Source organism: Pholcus phalangioides, unplaced genomic scaffold (assembly GCF_987345545.1).
Source record: "Pholcus phalangioides strain wild (caught in Gottingen) unplaced genomic scaffold, Ppha-v1.0 ptg000172l_1, whole genome shotgun sequence".
Lineage (NCBI taxonomy): Eukaryota > Metazoa > Arthropoda > Arachnida > Araneae > Pholcidae > Pholcus > Pholcus phalangioides.
The window spans coordinates 8203262-8221654 of NW_028301637.1; the positions used below are offsets into that span (position 1 = coordinate 8203262).

Genomic DNA, 18393 nt, shown 5'->3' on the forward strand with positions numbered 1-18393 from the left:
ATGTGGCACAATTTTAAAGCACTTAAGCAGCCCCCCAGTGCAGTTCTACATCACTCATGTTATCTGCAGAACATTCCCAGATTACTTAAGTGATCCATGGCATAATTATGGATCACTTGAGTGATACGTGGCACAGTTCCAGAGCACTTACACAACCTGGACACATTTCTAGAGCACTTGAAGGATCAGTGAAACATTTAGAGATCACTAAAGTGGCTCTGTAGGGGACTTACCAATAGGGAAAATGTTAGTTCAGATGCCCAATAACTATTGAAACGTTTTCTTCCATTTTTGGTGCACCGAATAAGATGAAATTAAGAATATTTCATATCTTCATAAAGGGTGGTTGATGACGTAAGTATCATCCAAACCCCCCTTCCCTCCTCTTGTCATCAAAAGTCAGCAAATCGAAAACCCCCGTCGATGCTGATGTAATACTTGAATGATCCCAATCTACAGTATAGCAATATAAATATATGAATGAACCTGTAGTGTTTTTTCCACTGTAACCTTCAGGCGACTTTCCAAATACAGCTCGTGCGAACTCCATAATTACTGGTATGTGTCACTTCTTATGAACTCTTGAATAAATAGAAAAATCTATTCTTCGATGGGAGACATCGGGGATTTATCGCTGTAAAGAGACAATGAAAATTTCGTCAGATTTCATACTCGATGAAAAACTTGTAAATGATAGAAATAAAGTGAAACTTCTCTTAATGGTCAACCCCCTCCCCCATTTTACAGTCAAATAATATTTAGGTTTCATTCATAAAGCTTCAATAAGAACCCTTTTCCTTAATAGATTAATTTTTTTTGTCCTCGTCGGTGTTTGAAAAAAATATTATAATAGAGTTATCATTGTAAATGGAATATGTTAACACTATGAAAAGTGCATCAGGACCAGAGGGTAATACAGTTATGTAAGCAATTATCGTTACAGACAGAGGCAAATGTATGATTTTGTTGCTTGTGGATAATACTACTTACTTAAACTTTTTAATTTTATCATTTGCATTACAGTCCACAATGCTTAATGTGTTCACATCCAAATTTCTGATAACAGTAACCGAATAATACCAATATCTGAAAAAGTCCTGTTCATGCGTACGGTGACCATACATACCGTTTGATTGAACAGGATTTATGGTAAACGGTTATCGGTGTAAAACGCCACAATACTTTCTTTCCCACATAATTGGTTGTGAAAGGTTCAATCCTTTTCCATTTTTTTATTCTGTTATAAAACATAACTTTTTCCCCTTTGGGTGAAAATCCCATATTTTTGTTATTTACAAATTGTGAGGCAGTAGAATGAAACTGCCTAATGTATATAAAGAATCATGATACTTCTTATAATGTACAGTAGGAAGGAAGGTCTCGGAAAAGGAAATTCAAAATCAACTTGAAAGAAACTGAAGGAAGTTATATATTTGCGTCACATTATATAGTAGGAAGGCCATTGCAAACACACACACATCTTCACTTTCAAATGTTTAAGGAAAAAACTGATTACCATGCCATGATATGATTTATTTGTCTTGTGTGAATCAAGAAAAAAATAATTATAGTGAGAGCTGTGCCAGCTTTCTATGGTCATAGTTCATATCCTCGCCAAGTTCACAGTTTTGAGACGACCCCTATACCCCTCCAACTAGTACTTTGATATTAAAAATGCAGCAAATATATTATATATATACAGTCTACATCACTTAATGTGATCACATCAGGACGTAGGACTTCTGTTAAGGAGTAATAAAATTCTGTTAAGGAGTAATAATAAATAATGGAATCATAACTATACAGAGATGTCGCTGTACTCTAATTTACCTGGGTCCAGACCCAGGTTATTAGAAAAATCTGGGTCTTTGAGTGAAAGTAGGACCCTCTCGGAAAAAAATTATCTTGAAAAAAAAAGTAGGGCCCCTATAATTCACTTGTATCTCTTGTATATATTTGATCACCTGCTTATATCTATTCTTTGAGACAGAGCAGCGGGTCATGTTTTGGATAGGAGAATCAGGTATCTCTGTGAATCAAATATAATACATTTCTAAAAACAGGTTTTATCCAAAAAGGCTCATTTACTTTCATTGTCTACTAGTAGGAAAAGCTTGCAAAGAAGCTCATTGGCACTGAGAATTTAACGTATCGAATTCTGCACATGTAATAAATCGAAAATATACAGTTGATCCCGCTTATAACGTTCCTATTAAGAACGCTTTAATATAACTTATTTCCACACACAGTCCCAGCTCTAAGTAATTCTCATTAAGATTTCCCGTTTAAAGTGTTTTGCTGCTTACGTTTTTTTTATGACAGTTTTCTGAAAAACATTATAAGAAGGATCCACTGTAATTGGAAAATTGGTTAGAGTTACATATTTACTAATAAATCAATATATTTATATAAATTCCCTTCTGGTTGATTTTCCATTTCGTTAAAGAAATCTTGGCTCTTTCAATATTATCTTCTGATAAAACTTAAAGCAAATGAGATTCATTCTCTCAGACACTCATGTTCTGATTCCCTATTCATATAAATCCTTGCGAAGCGATTTCCTGCTAGAATGATTTTATTTTCCCTTCCTGATGGTCCACCACTCTGATCTGTCGCCATTTAACTGCCACATATTTTCACCCCTGAATATGGGAGCTATGTCAGATTTATGTTGGTGAAACTTAACAGTGTACGTGTGCCCGACATTTGGCGTGTTTTGTGGGATTCCGTTTTGTGTTCAGTAGGTGTGGTGTCATTTATCTAGGGCTGCAACTAGATACTTTCTCAAACAGGGCAAGCAGCCATTGTGGGGAACAGCTTTGGTATAAGGGACAGGCCAAATTGGCGACTTTTTTCCGGTGATAAGTTGCCATCGTTGGCGCACTCTGGTTCGGTGTTGTTCTGCTGGGTTGTCGTTGTTCTGAAAAATTCTGCCAGGCGGCATTAGTTTTTTAGCGCGTCTTTTCAAACAGCCGTACAGCCATTTTGTCGTTTGTGCTTATTCCGAGTGTTTGGATAACATTTCATCGCTGGTCAGGTTGTATTGTTCCCTTTTTTTTCCTTTATTTAAACAGTGCCCGTATTTTATTTATACCCTGATCGCTTTATTATTTAAACAACGGTCGGGGCTTTATTTTAAACAATGCCCGGGTTTTATTTAAACCCTGATCGATTTATTTTTATCCACAGTTTTATTTTTTAAACAATCCAGAGCTTATTTTTGTTTATACCATTCTTTTTTATTGATTTTTACTGTTTTCTATGCTGGCGGTTTTTTTTTCTGGCGCATGTAGTGTCTGGCGGCTCTTTCTTGGACCGTCGGACATATTTGGCGTCGGAAAAAAAAGTCACCAAAAATCGCCAACCTGTCCCTTATACCAAAGCTGTTCCCATGTATCTTCTAAATTGGTAATTTGCGGATTTGAAAAATTTAATGTATACATATTTGTGTTGTGGGTCTGTGTGATCATCGTGGAAACCAGAGCTTTTTTTTCCAAAGAAATAGCCAATACAAAATTGGGAAATTTTAGGAAATCATATTTTTAGCCAATTACCACTTCACAATCAAGTGTTTCCAAACCTGGATTTTCATCAAAAGCAAAATGTGTTTTGAGGAGGGGGGGGGGGGACCATGTTTACCTTAAGAAAATCAAAAGTTAGAAATATTTTTGTAGAAAACTGAAATATTGTAGAAAAAAAAATATGTGTTAATTTAAAATTCTTTTTGAGCGCTAGTGACCCACACAGAATTTCTGTGGAAGAAATCCTGGTAGAGCCTCCAAAAGCTGATTCTATGTACATATCCATGATTTTTGTGATGTGAAACTGCGACTACCACATAGCAGCTAGACGACAAAACTGTGGACATTCAAGGTAAAGTTTTTTGCAGATTCAGTTTTTTTTCTGAACAATTTCTCGGAAAGTGTTTCACAATTTGAACAGGCTTCCCAATTCTTTACGACTTTTCAAAAAATGTGCATTCCCGATCTTATAGGAACAAGGCGAATTCAGGCCTTATAGATGCTGTCTTTGAATGCTGACAGATAGCTGCAAAAGTACTGAAATCTGCAGGGGGAGGAATAAAAACTCTGAAATGTGAAAATTCTGTACACAGCTGACCACTCTATAATCAGAGTGCAATACTTCTCCCATTGCAGTCTAATTTACTTGACTAATTCCTCAATTGCGAAGCCCCCTCCAAATTTGTCACCTTAGGCTATAGCCAACTTAGTCCCCCCCATAAATATGGCTCTGGGTATAAAAAGTATTGTTATTTCATTCTATGTCTCCTTCTCCAAAACATTGAAATAATCATAAAAATTTCATGTGCTGTGGCGTGAGGCACTGAAGTAGAGACATTAGTAGCCTCTCAGCATGGGTGGAGATACGAGTAGCGGGGGGGGGGGGCAATCCCCTAGTGTCAAAGATGGAGTCGACTGATCTAATGTATATATGAATTGACATCATCATCATAGTGTCCCCCCCCCCAGACTTCCAAGTCTATCTCCGCCTATGGCCCCCAGTCGGGATGGTTTAGAGATAGAGAGACGGCTTTTTCTCTTCACTGTCTTAACATCATGGGCATCCAGGCAAATGTTCTGAGGGTGGGGAGCAAACGTGCTAGAGTTCAGTGAGCTTCCCTCTTATAGAGATTTTGGGCCGTTTCCAATCCTTCACAGAAGAGGCTTCTGAGGGGGAGAGAGAGAGAGAGAAGCCACACTAAAGTTCAATAAGCTTCCTGAAGGCATTGCACGAAATTTTTTGTGGAGCTGTTATGTAGGGTCCACACCAAAAATCTAAGAGAGCGAGCTTCATGATTTTACATAGGGCCATCTCAAGATCATGGGCTTCCAGACACGAGTGATGTTCTAGGGGGCCCTTTCTGAGCCAGAAGCAACAGTTCACATATACGTATTCTAAATAACATAGCACCAGATCTCAAGATGAGGACTCCTTCCCCCCCATGGCCCTAACTGGATGGACCCCCATGTGTTTATAGGACCGATTCGATGGGAAGTTTGAAATAGATTCTAAAAATAACCACAATTTTGAACTTGGAAGCTTTATTTGTTCACATCTCATTTTCGTCCCACAGGGCTGTGTAACCTCATTAGCCCCCTGCTAGGGCTCCCCTTCCATTTTATATTCAACTGTGGGTCCCCCTTAAAATGTCCCACTACAGCAAGAAGGACCCCCATATGGGCGCCCCCCTCATCGAGAAACACTAGTCAACAACAAACCTAGTAGAGAGATTATTTACACAATGAATGTCACAAAGTAAATACGTAATAAATAGGTCATTTAAAACACACATCTCCGCGGATTCGTTTAAATTGCCAAAGATAAATATTTGACATCTTACTATTGACAGTTGAAAAGCTTGCCTTTTATAATTAACAATCAGTGTTCTTGGTCTTGGTCTTATTATTCAGGGCTCTATGCTGCCAAGGCTAATCCCTGAAGTGAAAGGGGGGAGAGAGGGAGAAAAGAAAAGAAAAAAAAAAAAAAAAAAAACCACAGGTAAGGCATATGAAAAATACAAAGTAATACAACCATCAAGGAAACACAAAAATTTGACAAAAAAAAAAAAAAAACACGAAAATGGTGATGAGCGGGAAGGAGAGTATGATTTCTTCAAACCAAGGGGACGATCTTGGTTACAAACAAAATGCTAATGATATGTAGTCCCTTGATGAGTGTGTGTAGAGAAAAAATGGAACCCAAAAAACCGAAAAAACAAAATTACCAGCGATTACATAGAGTAAGGAATTCTTCTAACCTCTGAATCGCAACTTTAGGAGAAGTAGAAAGAAATTTATTCCAATTGTTTATTTGAGGATGGCAAATATTAAGTGTCTGATTCCGAATATGAGAGAACTTAGAACAGTGAAAAAGAAAATGCTCAGAAGTTTCCAACTCACCACAGTGTGAACAGTTTGGACTATCCAGTTCGTGTATAAAATGTAAATAAGTGTTAAGAGGAGCCCTATTAACAATGAGTTTGAAAAACAAAATTTCCAACTTCCGAGAAGAAAAGAGATGGGAATACTTTTCACAGGACTTATAGAAGCCAGAAAATTCTGGAAGTAAACTTCTCTGAGAGACTGAATTTGAGTTTTTAAATTTCTGGTGAAAAATTGCACGAAGGTCCTCAGGGTATATGTGCGTAGGAGAAGGAGCCTGTACAGAAGAAGCCATAAGACGAACACTTCTATCTATTATTTCATTTAAAATGATGCCTGAATGACTAGGAACCCAGATAAGTGAAATATGTTCTGAGAAAGAACTGGCCCAGTTTAAATGTGAATGAAGAAGATGAATGACAGTGTGAGAACGGAAAGAGAATGATTTCAATGCCAACAAAACTGATTTGCTATCCGAAAAGATCATCATACATTGTTTGTTATTAGGAAGAAATGTTTTTAAACACATTGAAATGGCCAAGGCTTCCCCTGAGAAAATTGAAGAGTCAGGATGAGCAAACCAAGTTCTAATAGTATTTTGTGCAGGATAGTAAGCACCACAAGAAACATATTGTTTCTTTGAAGCATCTGTTGCTAGTATTATTGTATTTGGATCAATAGAATCCAGAAAACTTTGAAAGAGATGTTGAACACCTGGAATTTTGGGGAATTGTTGAAATAAAATTGAATCTGTGATAATAGAGATATTGTCAGGCCGCCAAGGCTCATTTGGAAATACTGGTTGAATAACAGGCAGTGGAAAGAACTGACAGTGTGCCAAAAATTGGTCCATTTTGTTTGACAAAGGAGGAGCAAGTTTGTTAAAACCAGTATTCAAAAGGTTGGATGGACCCTGAGTAGGAGAAGCAGTTGAGTTAATGCAAAAATTGGTGATCCTTAAGAGTAAGAGATCCTGAAATTTAGGAAAATCAAGAATCATTTTCATTTTGTTGATTCTAGTGGACCTTGGCAGGCAGAGAATTGAGCGCATGACTGAATTATAAATTGTGTTAAGTTTAAGAAGAGAAGACTCAGCTGCATTGAGCCAAATGACTGATCCATACCCAAGAATACCTGTAATAATGTTTCTGAACACCGGTTTGATAAAACTACATGGAATATTCCTCGAGGCATGATTAATGGATTTGCAAATGTTTAGACTATAGGTACCCTTAGAATGAAGATGATGAATGTGTTTTTTCCAACGTAAAGTGCGCTCGAAGTAAATACCTAAAATTTTAATAAAAGGGTCATAAGGAATGGGAATATTGTCAATGACAAAAGAAGGAAAGTGAACATTTCGTTTTCTCGAGAAGATGGAGAATTTGGATTTCGTTACTGAGATATCTAAAGAGCTATTTCTGGCCCAACAAAGAGTTTGCGAAATGGATTCTTTCATATTTAATTCTGCTGTAGTACCATCATCTGAACTCGTATAAAGGAAAATATCATCAGCAAAAATAAAAATACTTGTATGATTTGGAATATATGTGACTATGTCAAGTGTAAAAAGAGCAAAAAGGATGGGAGATAATGAGGAGCCCTGTAATAGACCACAGGACGGAGAAAATATTTGGGATTTATCTCCTCTCCAATCAATGTAATGAGATCTATGAGTCAAGTATTCATAGAGCCAATCAAGTATGAGACCTTGGAAACCCATCCTGGCCAGTTTGTGAATTAACAAATTGTGCTTTACAGAATCGTATGCAGAACGAATATCCAATGCCAACAAATAACTGGTTTCCTTCCTTTGAAAAGACTTATGAATGTTAAATACAATGTCTCTGAGACAAGCTTCTGACCCTGTTTTAATTCTGAACCCATAAAAACATGGAGGAAAAATATTGAATTTCAATGAGATCCAATTTAGTCTGAAAAGAATTATTCTTTCAAAGATTTTGTTAATTGTATTAATAAGTGTCAAAGGACGAAAGGATTTCGGCTCAGATGGTGATTTACCAGATTTGTGTATAAAAATGATTCTGCCCTCTTTGAATGAGTGAGGACAAGTTGAAGTTTGCCATAAATTATTAAAGGGTAATAAAAGTTCCAGTCCCTTTTTGGGGAGATGATTGAAAGTTTTAAGAGGAATGCCATCTGGACCTGGTGTATTTGATCTGCCAGACTTGATAGCTTTCATGAGTTCACCTTCAGTGAAGGAACTATTAGTGGTGTCACAAAATGATCGAGGTGGGCCAATAAACAAGGAACAAGGAACATCATTGAATGTTGGAAAATGATGAGATTTTAGAAGAGCTATTTGGTCTGAAGGAGTTACCACATTATTCTGAGCAGTAGAAAAAATATGGTTGGAATTATCCCATGACTTAGAAGCCACATATTTATGTTTACGAAGAACTGAATAAATTTGTGAAGGGGAAGAAAGTGGCATTATCTCTGAAACAAAATTTTTGAACCGAAGGATTCTAAGATGACGCCTGAAAATGGCAGCATGCTGTTTGTAATTGATTAAGTTTTGAATGGAAGGAATTCTACGATAAGTACGGAACAGACATTTCTTTCTCTTAAGTAATTGACGTCCATCCTGATCAAGTCTTAATTTGTAAGAGAATGTTTTTTGTTTTTTCCTATAGGATGAATGAACTGCTTGTTTGATCTGGTCATAAAGATTATTATAAATTGATTCCATGTTGATCTCTTTTAGATGAGCGACAACAGTAGGCCAGTGAATGGAATGTTTTATATTGATGGCAGCAAGACGGTATGAGGGTAAAGAAATCCGAATTGGAATATGATCACTATTGTAAAGAGAAGCAGTTGTAGACCAGATCAAATGACGATTTAAGTTGGGAGAGCTGAAACACAAGTCAATATAAGATGCTGTAGAACCTCTATAAAAGGTTGGGCATTTGGGAGGAGAAAGGCAAATGTTATTTTGGAGGATCCAGTTGTATAATTGATTGCCCGCACTAGAGTCGTGATTACTACCCCATGCTTTATTATGACAGTTCATATCAGCAAGTAATAAAAAATCACCAGAAACATGTGAAATAGCCTGGTCTAAAGGACCTGATGAAAAGGGAGAAGGAGGTCTATATATGTTGATTAGGAAAAAGGATTTATTGTTGATAAAAACTAGCGTGATAAGAATTTCCATTGAGGGATCACAGAAGGACCACACCAATTTAGAGGATATTGAAGAGCGAATGGCTGTAATGATACCACCACCTGAGGAGTAATTCCTGTCAAGACGATAAATATGGAAACCAGGAAGAAAGAATTTTTTGGACGGAGAGAGCCATGTTTCCTGGAAAACCAGAATATCAAATTTATCTATAAACTGCTTAAGAATTGTAATTTTTGAAGAGATGCTATTGACATTCCATTGAAGGATATTGAAATTTCTAAAATTAGGCATAAAAAACTCAGTGTTAAAAAAATTACTGCACCATGCTTACTACTGGGAAATTAACTTCATTTCCACAAAACATAAAAACATTAAGATAACCTTATATGACGTCGACTTGACATGAAAATCAAAAAAAAAGGAGCTGATTAAGCTCTTCAAAAGAAAAGTAGTTGGCAAAAAAAGGGGGGGAAAAAAAAACAAACAAAACCATGATTTCATTCACTTTCCACTGCTCTGCGATGGAGATCCCAGTTCACGAGGTAATTTAGATTTACCTCCTCGAACAGGGTTAAACTGAATTGCATCAGATATTAAGTTCTCCGGTGAGCTAGGCCTCTTTCGAACATTTCTCGGATCCATCAAATTAGGTTGAACACCCTCCATCAGGGACTTCAACATGTCGGGAATAACCTCTTTTATTGCTTGTGTGATTGCTTCCACAATAGACTGCTTTGTTTCTTCAACAAGTGCCTCCCTGAATTTTTTTAGTTCGGAAGAAACTGCATTCATTATGTCCAATTTAAAAGACTGAAAACTATCCGAAGAAATTGATGAAGCTGTTACTCCTGCATATGAACTGCTGGATGTTCTGCATGCCTGTCTAGCAACATGGATCGGGACATTTTTAGTTAACTTGTAATTCAATACTCTCACTTCGTTTTGATACTTAGGACAAAGCTTATCAGTGGGTAGATGATTTTCAGAGTTACAATTTTTACATCTTTTCACACCTTTACAGTCCTTGGCAAGGTGATTTTCACCACAATAAAGACAAAGGGGGGATGATAACCGGCAGAACTTTGTTCTGTGAGAAAACTGAAAACAACGTAGACAAAGTTGGGGACGTTCAATGAATAGATCAGGTCTGAATAATTGGTACCAAAGTTTAAGTTCAGCAGGCATTGAAGAGCCCAATGACGTCACTATAATTGAAGTTGTAGGTTGTTTATTACGAAGAATTCTACGGATATTAAGTGGAGTAAGATCATTATGTTCCAGCTCCTGGGCCACCTCAGAAAGCTCTACTGATGTAGGAATACCTCTGACGATGTATCGTGAGGACAGCGAGTCTGTTAGCACACAAGTCACAACTGGGATATCACCAAAAGATGTAATTTTCAGAGCCTCTAACGCAATATCGGTTGACGATGTTGAAATCAGAAGGTCTCCAGCACGAGAAAATCTTACTTCTTTAATTCGATTGGTATCCGAAATTTTATTAGCTATAAAGTCTCGAACCTTTTTCGGGTTTGAATCAGGTATAGGGGTCGAGCCATGAAGTTTGATTGTGATATCTTTGTCAAAATCGGAAGCCAGCTCAAGTATGGTCTCTCCAGAAAGATTAGAGCTCCAAAATGGGGCGTTGTTGAAAACCGAATCCGTGTATTGTTGTCCATTTTCATTAGTTTCCATACTGTTCGTCATGACTAAGTACTCTTGATAATTATCCTTCAGTGTAACATACTAAGGTCACCGTGAGGAAAAGGTGAAAATTAGTATTGGACGTCAACTGGACCAAAAGCCAACAATGTGGCTTACCAAGCCTCAAAAAATGTACTTATTGAAGTAGGCCTAAAAATACTCTTGACGCTACTATTATCAATAAATTACTTAAATATATATTTTTCAAAACCACAAAATACAATATAGAGATAACCCTAAACACTAAAATAACCAAGCAAAGTTAATTTTCAAACCAGCTCCAGCTATCAACCTCCAACAATCAGTGTTGAATATGTTGTTTAAAAGTACTATCGGCGGAGATGACAGCTGATGGCATGTTGAAGTCCATACGTGAATCCTCCTACGCTTCCTAACAGGTTCATTTAACTGTTTTCATGTAGGTCATAAACACGTGGGTGGTTATAACGAAATTGAGCCAATCAAAGTCAGCGTTTTATTGTATGTCAGAGAGAATTAGATTGTAAAACACATTTTGATTCGTTGATAGGGATGACGTACATAGTTTTTTTCATGCATGGGCAGCCGCCAAGATAACAGTGTGACCATATAATCTTTATTCCTAGAGGGTTATTTGATGTCTTCACCGTGACCATACATCCCGTATTTCTTCCGGACATCCCCGATATTAGGGGGGGGGTTTCGAAAAGAGGCAACTATTCCTCCTCTAGTTTTTTCTTGTGAAACTGAGAAGCGTCTCCAAACAGTAAATCATTTGTATGAATGTTCATGCGTGTGATTTTGCTTTGAATGTTGGTTGGTATTTCACGACTTCGTTCAAACCGAGCACATCTCAGACCTCTCGCCATCTATGGACAATTCACTACCTAGTGAGTTGTGCCGGAAGTGTAAGTGTGTGTACCTAAAGCCCCGTTCACATGTGCAATAAAACATCCCGGTTAAATTCCTGGTAACGGGGATTTTCGCTACAAACCGTTCACATGTCGTTTAGTTTAAGCCGGTAATCCCCCTATTCTTTCCGGAAGTCGTCGCTGGTTACGTAGGTTGAACGGAAGTGATTGATTCAAGATGGTTGACGAAGGAGCTTATAGCAGTTTTCGCGGCGCAAAGGATTATGGGAGAGAAGGTCGGTGTCGACCTCCAATCTACCCCAAGAAAGATGGGCTTTTTTTGATGAGCTTCTCTCCCACCTTTTTCTTCCCTACGAGGGGATAAAAGTTGTCATGCCGGTAATTACCACCAAAGCGACCCCCAATCTTGTACATGTGAACGGGGCTTAACTGTCTGAGTGCGTGTCTAGTGTTGTGTCTGATTTTTCAGTGCTGCCATCTATATTTTAGAAGTTTGAGTGAAGTGCAATGTTTGAATTACGATTGTACCTTTTGTAGGTCTGTTTCTCTCTGTGCGAGAAAGTTGTGGGAACAACAAAAAATCAACTTCAGCCACCCACCACTGTTGCGACGGTGGGGTTCGAATCCGGGACCTCGTGATTATTTTTGTGAAGCGTTAATATCCCGGTTTTGGCTTGAATAATTTTGAGCCAAATTGAAGTTGTGTACGGTTAGCATGATAATTAGTTTTCACAAAACGTGTTAGATAATACAAAATATTTCAAGTGATAACCAATGTTTGACGAATTGGCAAAAAATATGGTAGCCTTGTCCTAACCTAACTGCATGTCAGAAAAAGGAAGGGGAAAAAAAGTAGAAAGTGAGAAAAAAAAGAAAATAAAACAGTATAATAGAGTACTATACGCTCTCTCTGTAAGGTGTGAAGTAGATTTATCTTTTCACTCTCACCTGTGTCCAGGGCCGCAACTAGATGTTTGGTCACCCGGGGCAAGTGCGCATTTTGGCGCCCCCTTATAATATTGAAGAAGAGGTTTGAGAATAAACTTTGCGCAACCTGTGGTCAGGGACACGAGACCCGCTTGCTCCCCCCCTAGTTGCGGCCCTGCCTGTGTCAGTTCTCTTTCACTCTTACGTACATGTATATACGTAGTAGAAGGATACATTACAGAGGTAAAAAGAACTACTTTTTTGTCATAGGGTTGCAACAAAGCTTTGCGGTGACTAGGAGAGAGGAAACAAAACAGGGAGACTTGTTTGAATTTATTCCATTGGCGCTTCGACGCAATATTACGTCTTTGATCGTAAAGTGGTTAAAAAGGATAAACTCATCAGCTCACTCAAGTATTTTACAAGAAAACCTGTCATCTTTAGCTTTATCATGTATTAAAGCTGAGATAACTCAAAAATTAGATTTTGATGACATTATAAATGACTTTGCTCATATGAGAGTGAGAAAAAAATCATTAATTATGATATATTTCTGGAGAATTTTTCATTACGTCTCTCATTTAAAATAGTGCACATTCTTTTTCTGTTGTGTCCGTAAACAACATGTATTGTGAAATTCATGAAACTACCCACAACACTGTTTTTTTTTTACATTTTTCTCTCATCCCCCGTTTTTCTCTCTGCTCCCGTTCATCGTGTGCTCATTTGAAGATTGTTTGTGGAAATTTTATTTTTAGATATGTAAACAATTGGGCTGGTCCGATTGATCGATCAAATGTTAATCCCAGATAAAAATTTTGATTGAGTTTATTAACTCGATAGATCCGATTAAAATTTGAGTGAAATTTTTATTTGGGGTCATTCAAGTATTACGTCAGCATCGGGGGGGGGGGGGGGGGTTCATATTTGCTGACTTTTGATGACCAAGAGGGGGAGGGTGGTCTGAAGGTTGCTTACTTCATCAACCACCCCTTTTTGAAGATATGAAATATTCTAAGCTTCTGACGAAATTTTGCTGAGGGGGGGGGGGGGTCAGTATTTTGCTGACGGGGGGGGGGGGTCAAAAATGGCTCAAAATCTGCTTACGTAATATTTGAATGGCCCCTTAAAAGTTCATAAATTAATTTGATTTATATGACGAATCCGATTGTATATATTGATCAAATTTGTAGGATGTCGATTCAACGAAAATTGGTGATTTCAGTTTCAAATTGAGTTTGATAAGTTTAAGAAGGCAAGAACAAAATTTATTCTCTCCATTGTACTCGTAGCCCCCAGAAAGGCGTTGGGGCCCTGGGTAATTCTCATCGTTTTTTGTTTTTTCACGCTATGAATTCATAGCGTAAAAATATAGAAGGACGCTGTAGAGTTATATTACGTCTGATCCAGGATCCCGCCAAAGATCCCAGCCTTGGGGCCCTGATCTAGTACGTGGAGGGGCCATCTGGGAAAGCAGTTTTCGCATTCGGAAAGAATCAACACCCCTCTTCCCCGTCCAGTACCATTTGAAAGCAGTTCCTAGGAAAACAAGTAGAATAGTCTCTCGATAATCCTGTCGCATGTCCCTTTACACGTACAATCTTTCCCTCGCGCCCGGAGCGGGGCAGTCTTGCGCGAAAAATTGGACGCGGTTAGAACCGCGGCTTTCCAAGAGAGGGAGCGCGTGGCGAAATTCGGACGCTTTTGTATGGCGTGTGGAGTTTTTGGAAGCACAGCACTCCACGTTCCTGGCCAAAGTTTTTCCCTGTTGGCAGATAGAATTCTGTGGACGTTTACTCCGTACAGTAGAACTTCTCGATAACGCACATCCATGGGACCAAAACTTTTGCCCGCTATTGGGGAGGTACGATATATAGTAAAACTTTGTTTATACGACTTCAACATTTTTACGACGTTGGCTTCGGTCTCAATTGGTTCTTATGTAACAAGCTACTCGTTAGCTTGTTACAAAAATTTGTAGACTATTAATTAATATTTATAATTCACCCTAATCACTGAATTTTAATGAAGCCTTTTAGAATATATTTATATTTACGACGCCAGACAGTCTGGGAATTGGGTCGGACCTTTATTCAGAAATGAGCAAATCCATGTATAAAAATAGGTGAGGCACCTATATGCACAGGATATCCAACGCCTTGTTCAGATTCTCAGAATTGATATCTTGAGAAGGAGTGCCAGACGGATTTTGTCATTGGTATGTAGACATCGGGGCGGCAGCGAGATTCCAGTAGGGGATTCTAGCTGGGACCCAAAGGGGGCAGGTGTGATGTTTAGGAGACCGGAACCAATGAGAGGGAACAGGAAGAAATTGGACGAAAAAAGGTGGTTTGTAGGAGGGAGAAGGAACTAGGGGTTGGGGAGAAGTGATTGTCCCGTTTTTTGGATGAAAAGTTTTGGGAAAAAGTTGGTGGGAAGACAAATGGATCAGCGGGAGGAGCGGAAGATGACAAAAAGCTTGGGGTAAGTCTTGACGTATTGCTTTCTCCATTCCTCTCTCGCTCAAGGAGTAGTAGCATAATATATATGTACTAATTTATAAGTGTGGAATTTAAGAATATCCTCATATATAGGGTGACCATACGTCCCGTATTTCCCGGGACAGTCCTGTTTTTATTTTCTGTTTTTACGGTCGTCCCGACTTTTTGGCAAAAGTGTCCCGGTTTTTCTCGTATTTTACACGAAGCTTACTTGAATATTTACTCTTAATTGAAGTCAAAGATTGACATTATTTTTCAACTCATAAATTATTTTATGATAGTTACAACTATAAAAGAAAATATTAATCTCCCACATTCGTCTTTGTGAACGTTTTTCTTCGTGGAATTCATTTTAATTCACTTCAATTTGCAGTAATGGTTCATTTCCCACCATTTTGAGTTTTCTGTAATTTCAACAATATTTGGCAACTTTGTTTGGATTTAGCGTCATTTTTGGCGATAATTGGTGATCTACCGTATTTTTCCGTATTTGGAATCCCACATTTCTCTCGAGGAAATATGGTCAGCCTACTCATATAAAACATTATTTGTTATAGCTGTAAATAGGGTGACCATACGTCCCATATTTCCCGGGACAGTCCCGGTATTTTCTCTTTTTTTGGCCGTCCCGACTTTTTCGCAAAAGTGTCCCGATTTTTCCCGTATTTCACACGAAGCCTACTTGAATTTTTATTCTTTATTAAAGTCGAAGATTGAAATTATTTTTCAACTCAAATTATTTTATGATAGTTACAACTATATATGGGATATTAATCTCCCACATTTGCCTTGGCAAACGTTTTTTTTCCGTGGAATACATTTTAATCCACTGCAATTTGCAGTAATGCATCATTTCCCGCCATTGTGATTTTTCCGTAATTTCAACAATATTTGGCAACTTTGTTTGGTTTTGGCGTCGTTTTTGGCGATAATTGGCGAAGTCCCGTATTTTCCAGTATTTGGAATCCCGATGTCCCGTATTTCTCTCGAGAAAATATGGTCATCCTAGCTGTAAATCTTTCACTCCGACTTGAGGACGTAATGGTTGGATAATTGATTAGTATTAATTGGTATTACGAGTATACGATCATGAGCCAGCTCCAGATGCTGAGAGCAGCTCTGGGACACTTATATGTCACTATGTGTAAAAATGATACGCCAATGGTTATGCATAATCACCAATCATCCCGATAGAGAAAGTTTGATTACATTTCACTACATTTATTACTTTTACCGGTGATTATTAATAATTCCCAAACAGTTTGATAAATATGAAAAAAATTATAACCTTTCTTCTTTTCATAAAACCAATTAATTATTTTCACCTGTGCATGGTACGTATGCAACATATATTTTGCAATAACAATTAAATTAAATTAAAACAATGTAAGCAGTTTTCATAACAATACAAAAAATAATAAAATAAAGTGAAACATATACAGTGAAACCTGTCTAAGACGGGCAATATATGAGACGAAAACAAGTAATACGTCCTAGATTTGAACACAAAACTGCATTTGACAAGAGGCTGAAGAGAAGTAGAACTTAAGTGTTACAGAGATGTAGATCTTTCTTTCACAAACGATCTTGCTTGTTGATCTCATTGTGACGATTTTAAAAAAATTCTTCTATTTCAAATATTAAACATTTTTCACTTTTGACAAAAGTTCATTCTATTGCTATTCAGGAGGACGTTTTACATTGAATTTTAACGATTAGCGGATTAAATATGCAATTTCAAATGCATATTAATTTGAAACAACAAACATAAAAAAATTCAAATATGCCTGTCTCTGTTTAATACTCGTTACGCCAGGTTACACTATAAAAGTTTGACAAAAAATATTTTACGAAACTTGAAAAGGAAACAACCAATGAGCCTGTTGATTCCATTCACTCGGATGTTACCGATATGCTTATTGGTTTAATTTTTCAAGTTTTGAAAAGGGTATTTTATCAAACATTTATACATAGTATAATAATGGCTTTAAGCCGGGATTACACTATAAAAGTTTTCAAAAAGGTCTTTTATAAAATTTGAAAAATTTAGCCAATAGTTATTATCGGTTGCATTTTCACAAATGTAATCTATGAGCTTTATTGGTTGGATTTTTCAACTTTTATACGAGGGATTTATTCAAACTTTTATAATGTAATCCCGGCCTTAGGGTGATATTATCAAAATTTAAGTTTCGCAAAGTGACAGAAATAAATCACTGCATACAGGGTGATTCAGAAAAGATTCGAAGAAGGAAAAACTCTGAGAGGAGATAGTACACCCCAATACCAGCAATTGTCATCAAAGAATGAGTGGTCTGAAACAAAATGCAAACGCGCTAGCGAGTTTTGAAACGGCCGCCCCGCAAACGTTAAAATGGCATTCCTGTTGAAATTTAATGGGAGAAAAAGAACACCATGCATGCAAATGTAATGGGGAAGAAGGAGAAACCATATGTGCAAATCTGCGTCACGGTGAATAAAAGGCACTTTAGCAATATTGGAAAAGTAGATATTCACTGTGACGCAGATTTGCATATGGTTTCTTCTTCTTCCCCAGATTACATTTACATGCATGATTAGGGTGACCATACGTCCCGTATTTCCCGGGACAGTCCCGGTATTTTCTGTATTTTTTGTCGTCCCGACTTTTTCGCAAAAGTGTTCCGGTTTTTCCCGTATTTTACATGACGCTTACTTGAATTTTTATTCTTTATTGAAGTCAAAGATTGAAATTATTTTTCAACTAATAAACTATATTATGATAATTACAACTATAAATGAGAATATTTATCTCCCACATTTATCTTGGTGAACGTTTTTTTCGTGAAATTCATTTTAATCCACTGCAATTTGCAGTAACGTTTCATTTCCCGCCATTGTGATTTTACCGTAATTTAACAATATTTAGCAACTTTGCTCAACTTTAGCGTCATTTTTGGCGATAATTGGCGATGTCCCGTATTTTCTCGTATTTGGAATCTCAATGTCCCGTATTTCTCTCGAGGAAATATGGTCAACCTATGCATGATGTTCTTTTTCTTCCCTGATAAATTTCAACAGGAATGCCGTTTCAACGTTTGCACAGAGGCCGTTTCGAAACGCGCTAGCGCGTTTGCATTTTGTTTCAGACCACTAATTCTTTGATGACAATTGTTGGTATTGGTGTGTACGCTCACCTCTTAAAGTTTTTCCCATCTTTTCTGAATCACGCTGTATACGTATTTTTAGGGACACCTTTATAAAACAGAAACCTGTCTAAACCGAAAAAACTTCCAACACCCATGAAAATGCAGAATAAAGTAAAGAAACAACTCCATCGCCCGAACGAAAATTCAAAGTAAATGAGAGGTAGTTCC

General features: G+C 37.5%; 1 protein-coding gene across 6 annotated transcripts in view; it reads right to left on the reverse strand.

The window, feature by feature from the left end:
- LOC149063669 (small G protein signaling modulator 3 homolog) overlaps window positions 1–11141 on the reverse strand; it is a 77854-nt gene extending 66713 nt beyond the window's left edge. For 2 of the 6 annotated variants that reach the window (XM_089255814.1, XM_089255813.1), the window contains exons 1-2: window positions 5363–9549; window positions 487–634 (exon numbers count right to left, since the gene is read on the reverse strand). In XM_089255814.1, coding sequence (XP_089111940.1) covers window positions 487–550 — 64 coding nt within the window. In that variant the 5' untranslated portion in view covers window positions 551–634; window positions 5363–9549. Of the gene's footprint in view, window positions 1–486; window positions 635–5362; window positions 9550–11033 lie in introns of those variants that run through there. The other 4 variants (XM_089255811.1, XM_089255809.1, XM_089255812.1 and 1 more) reach the window with 4 other exon arrangements.
- Between the last annotated feature and the right edge of the window lie 7252 nt (window positions 11142–18393).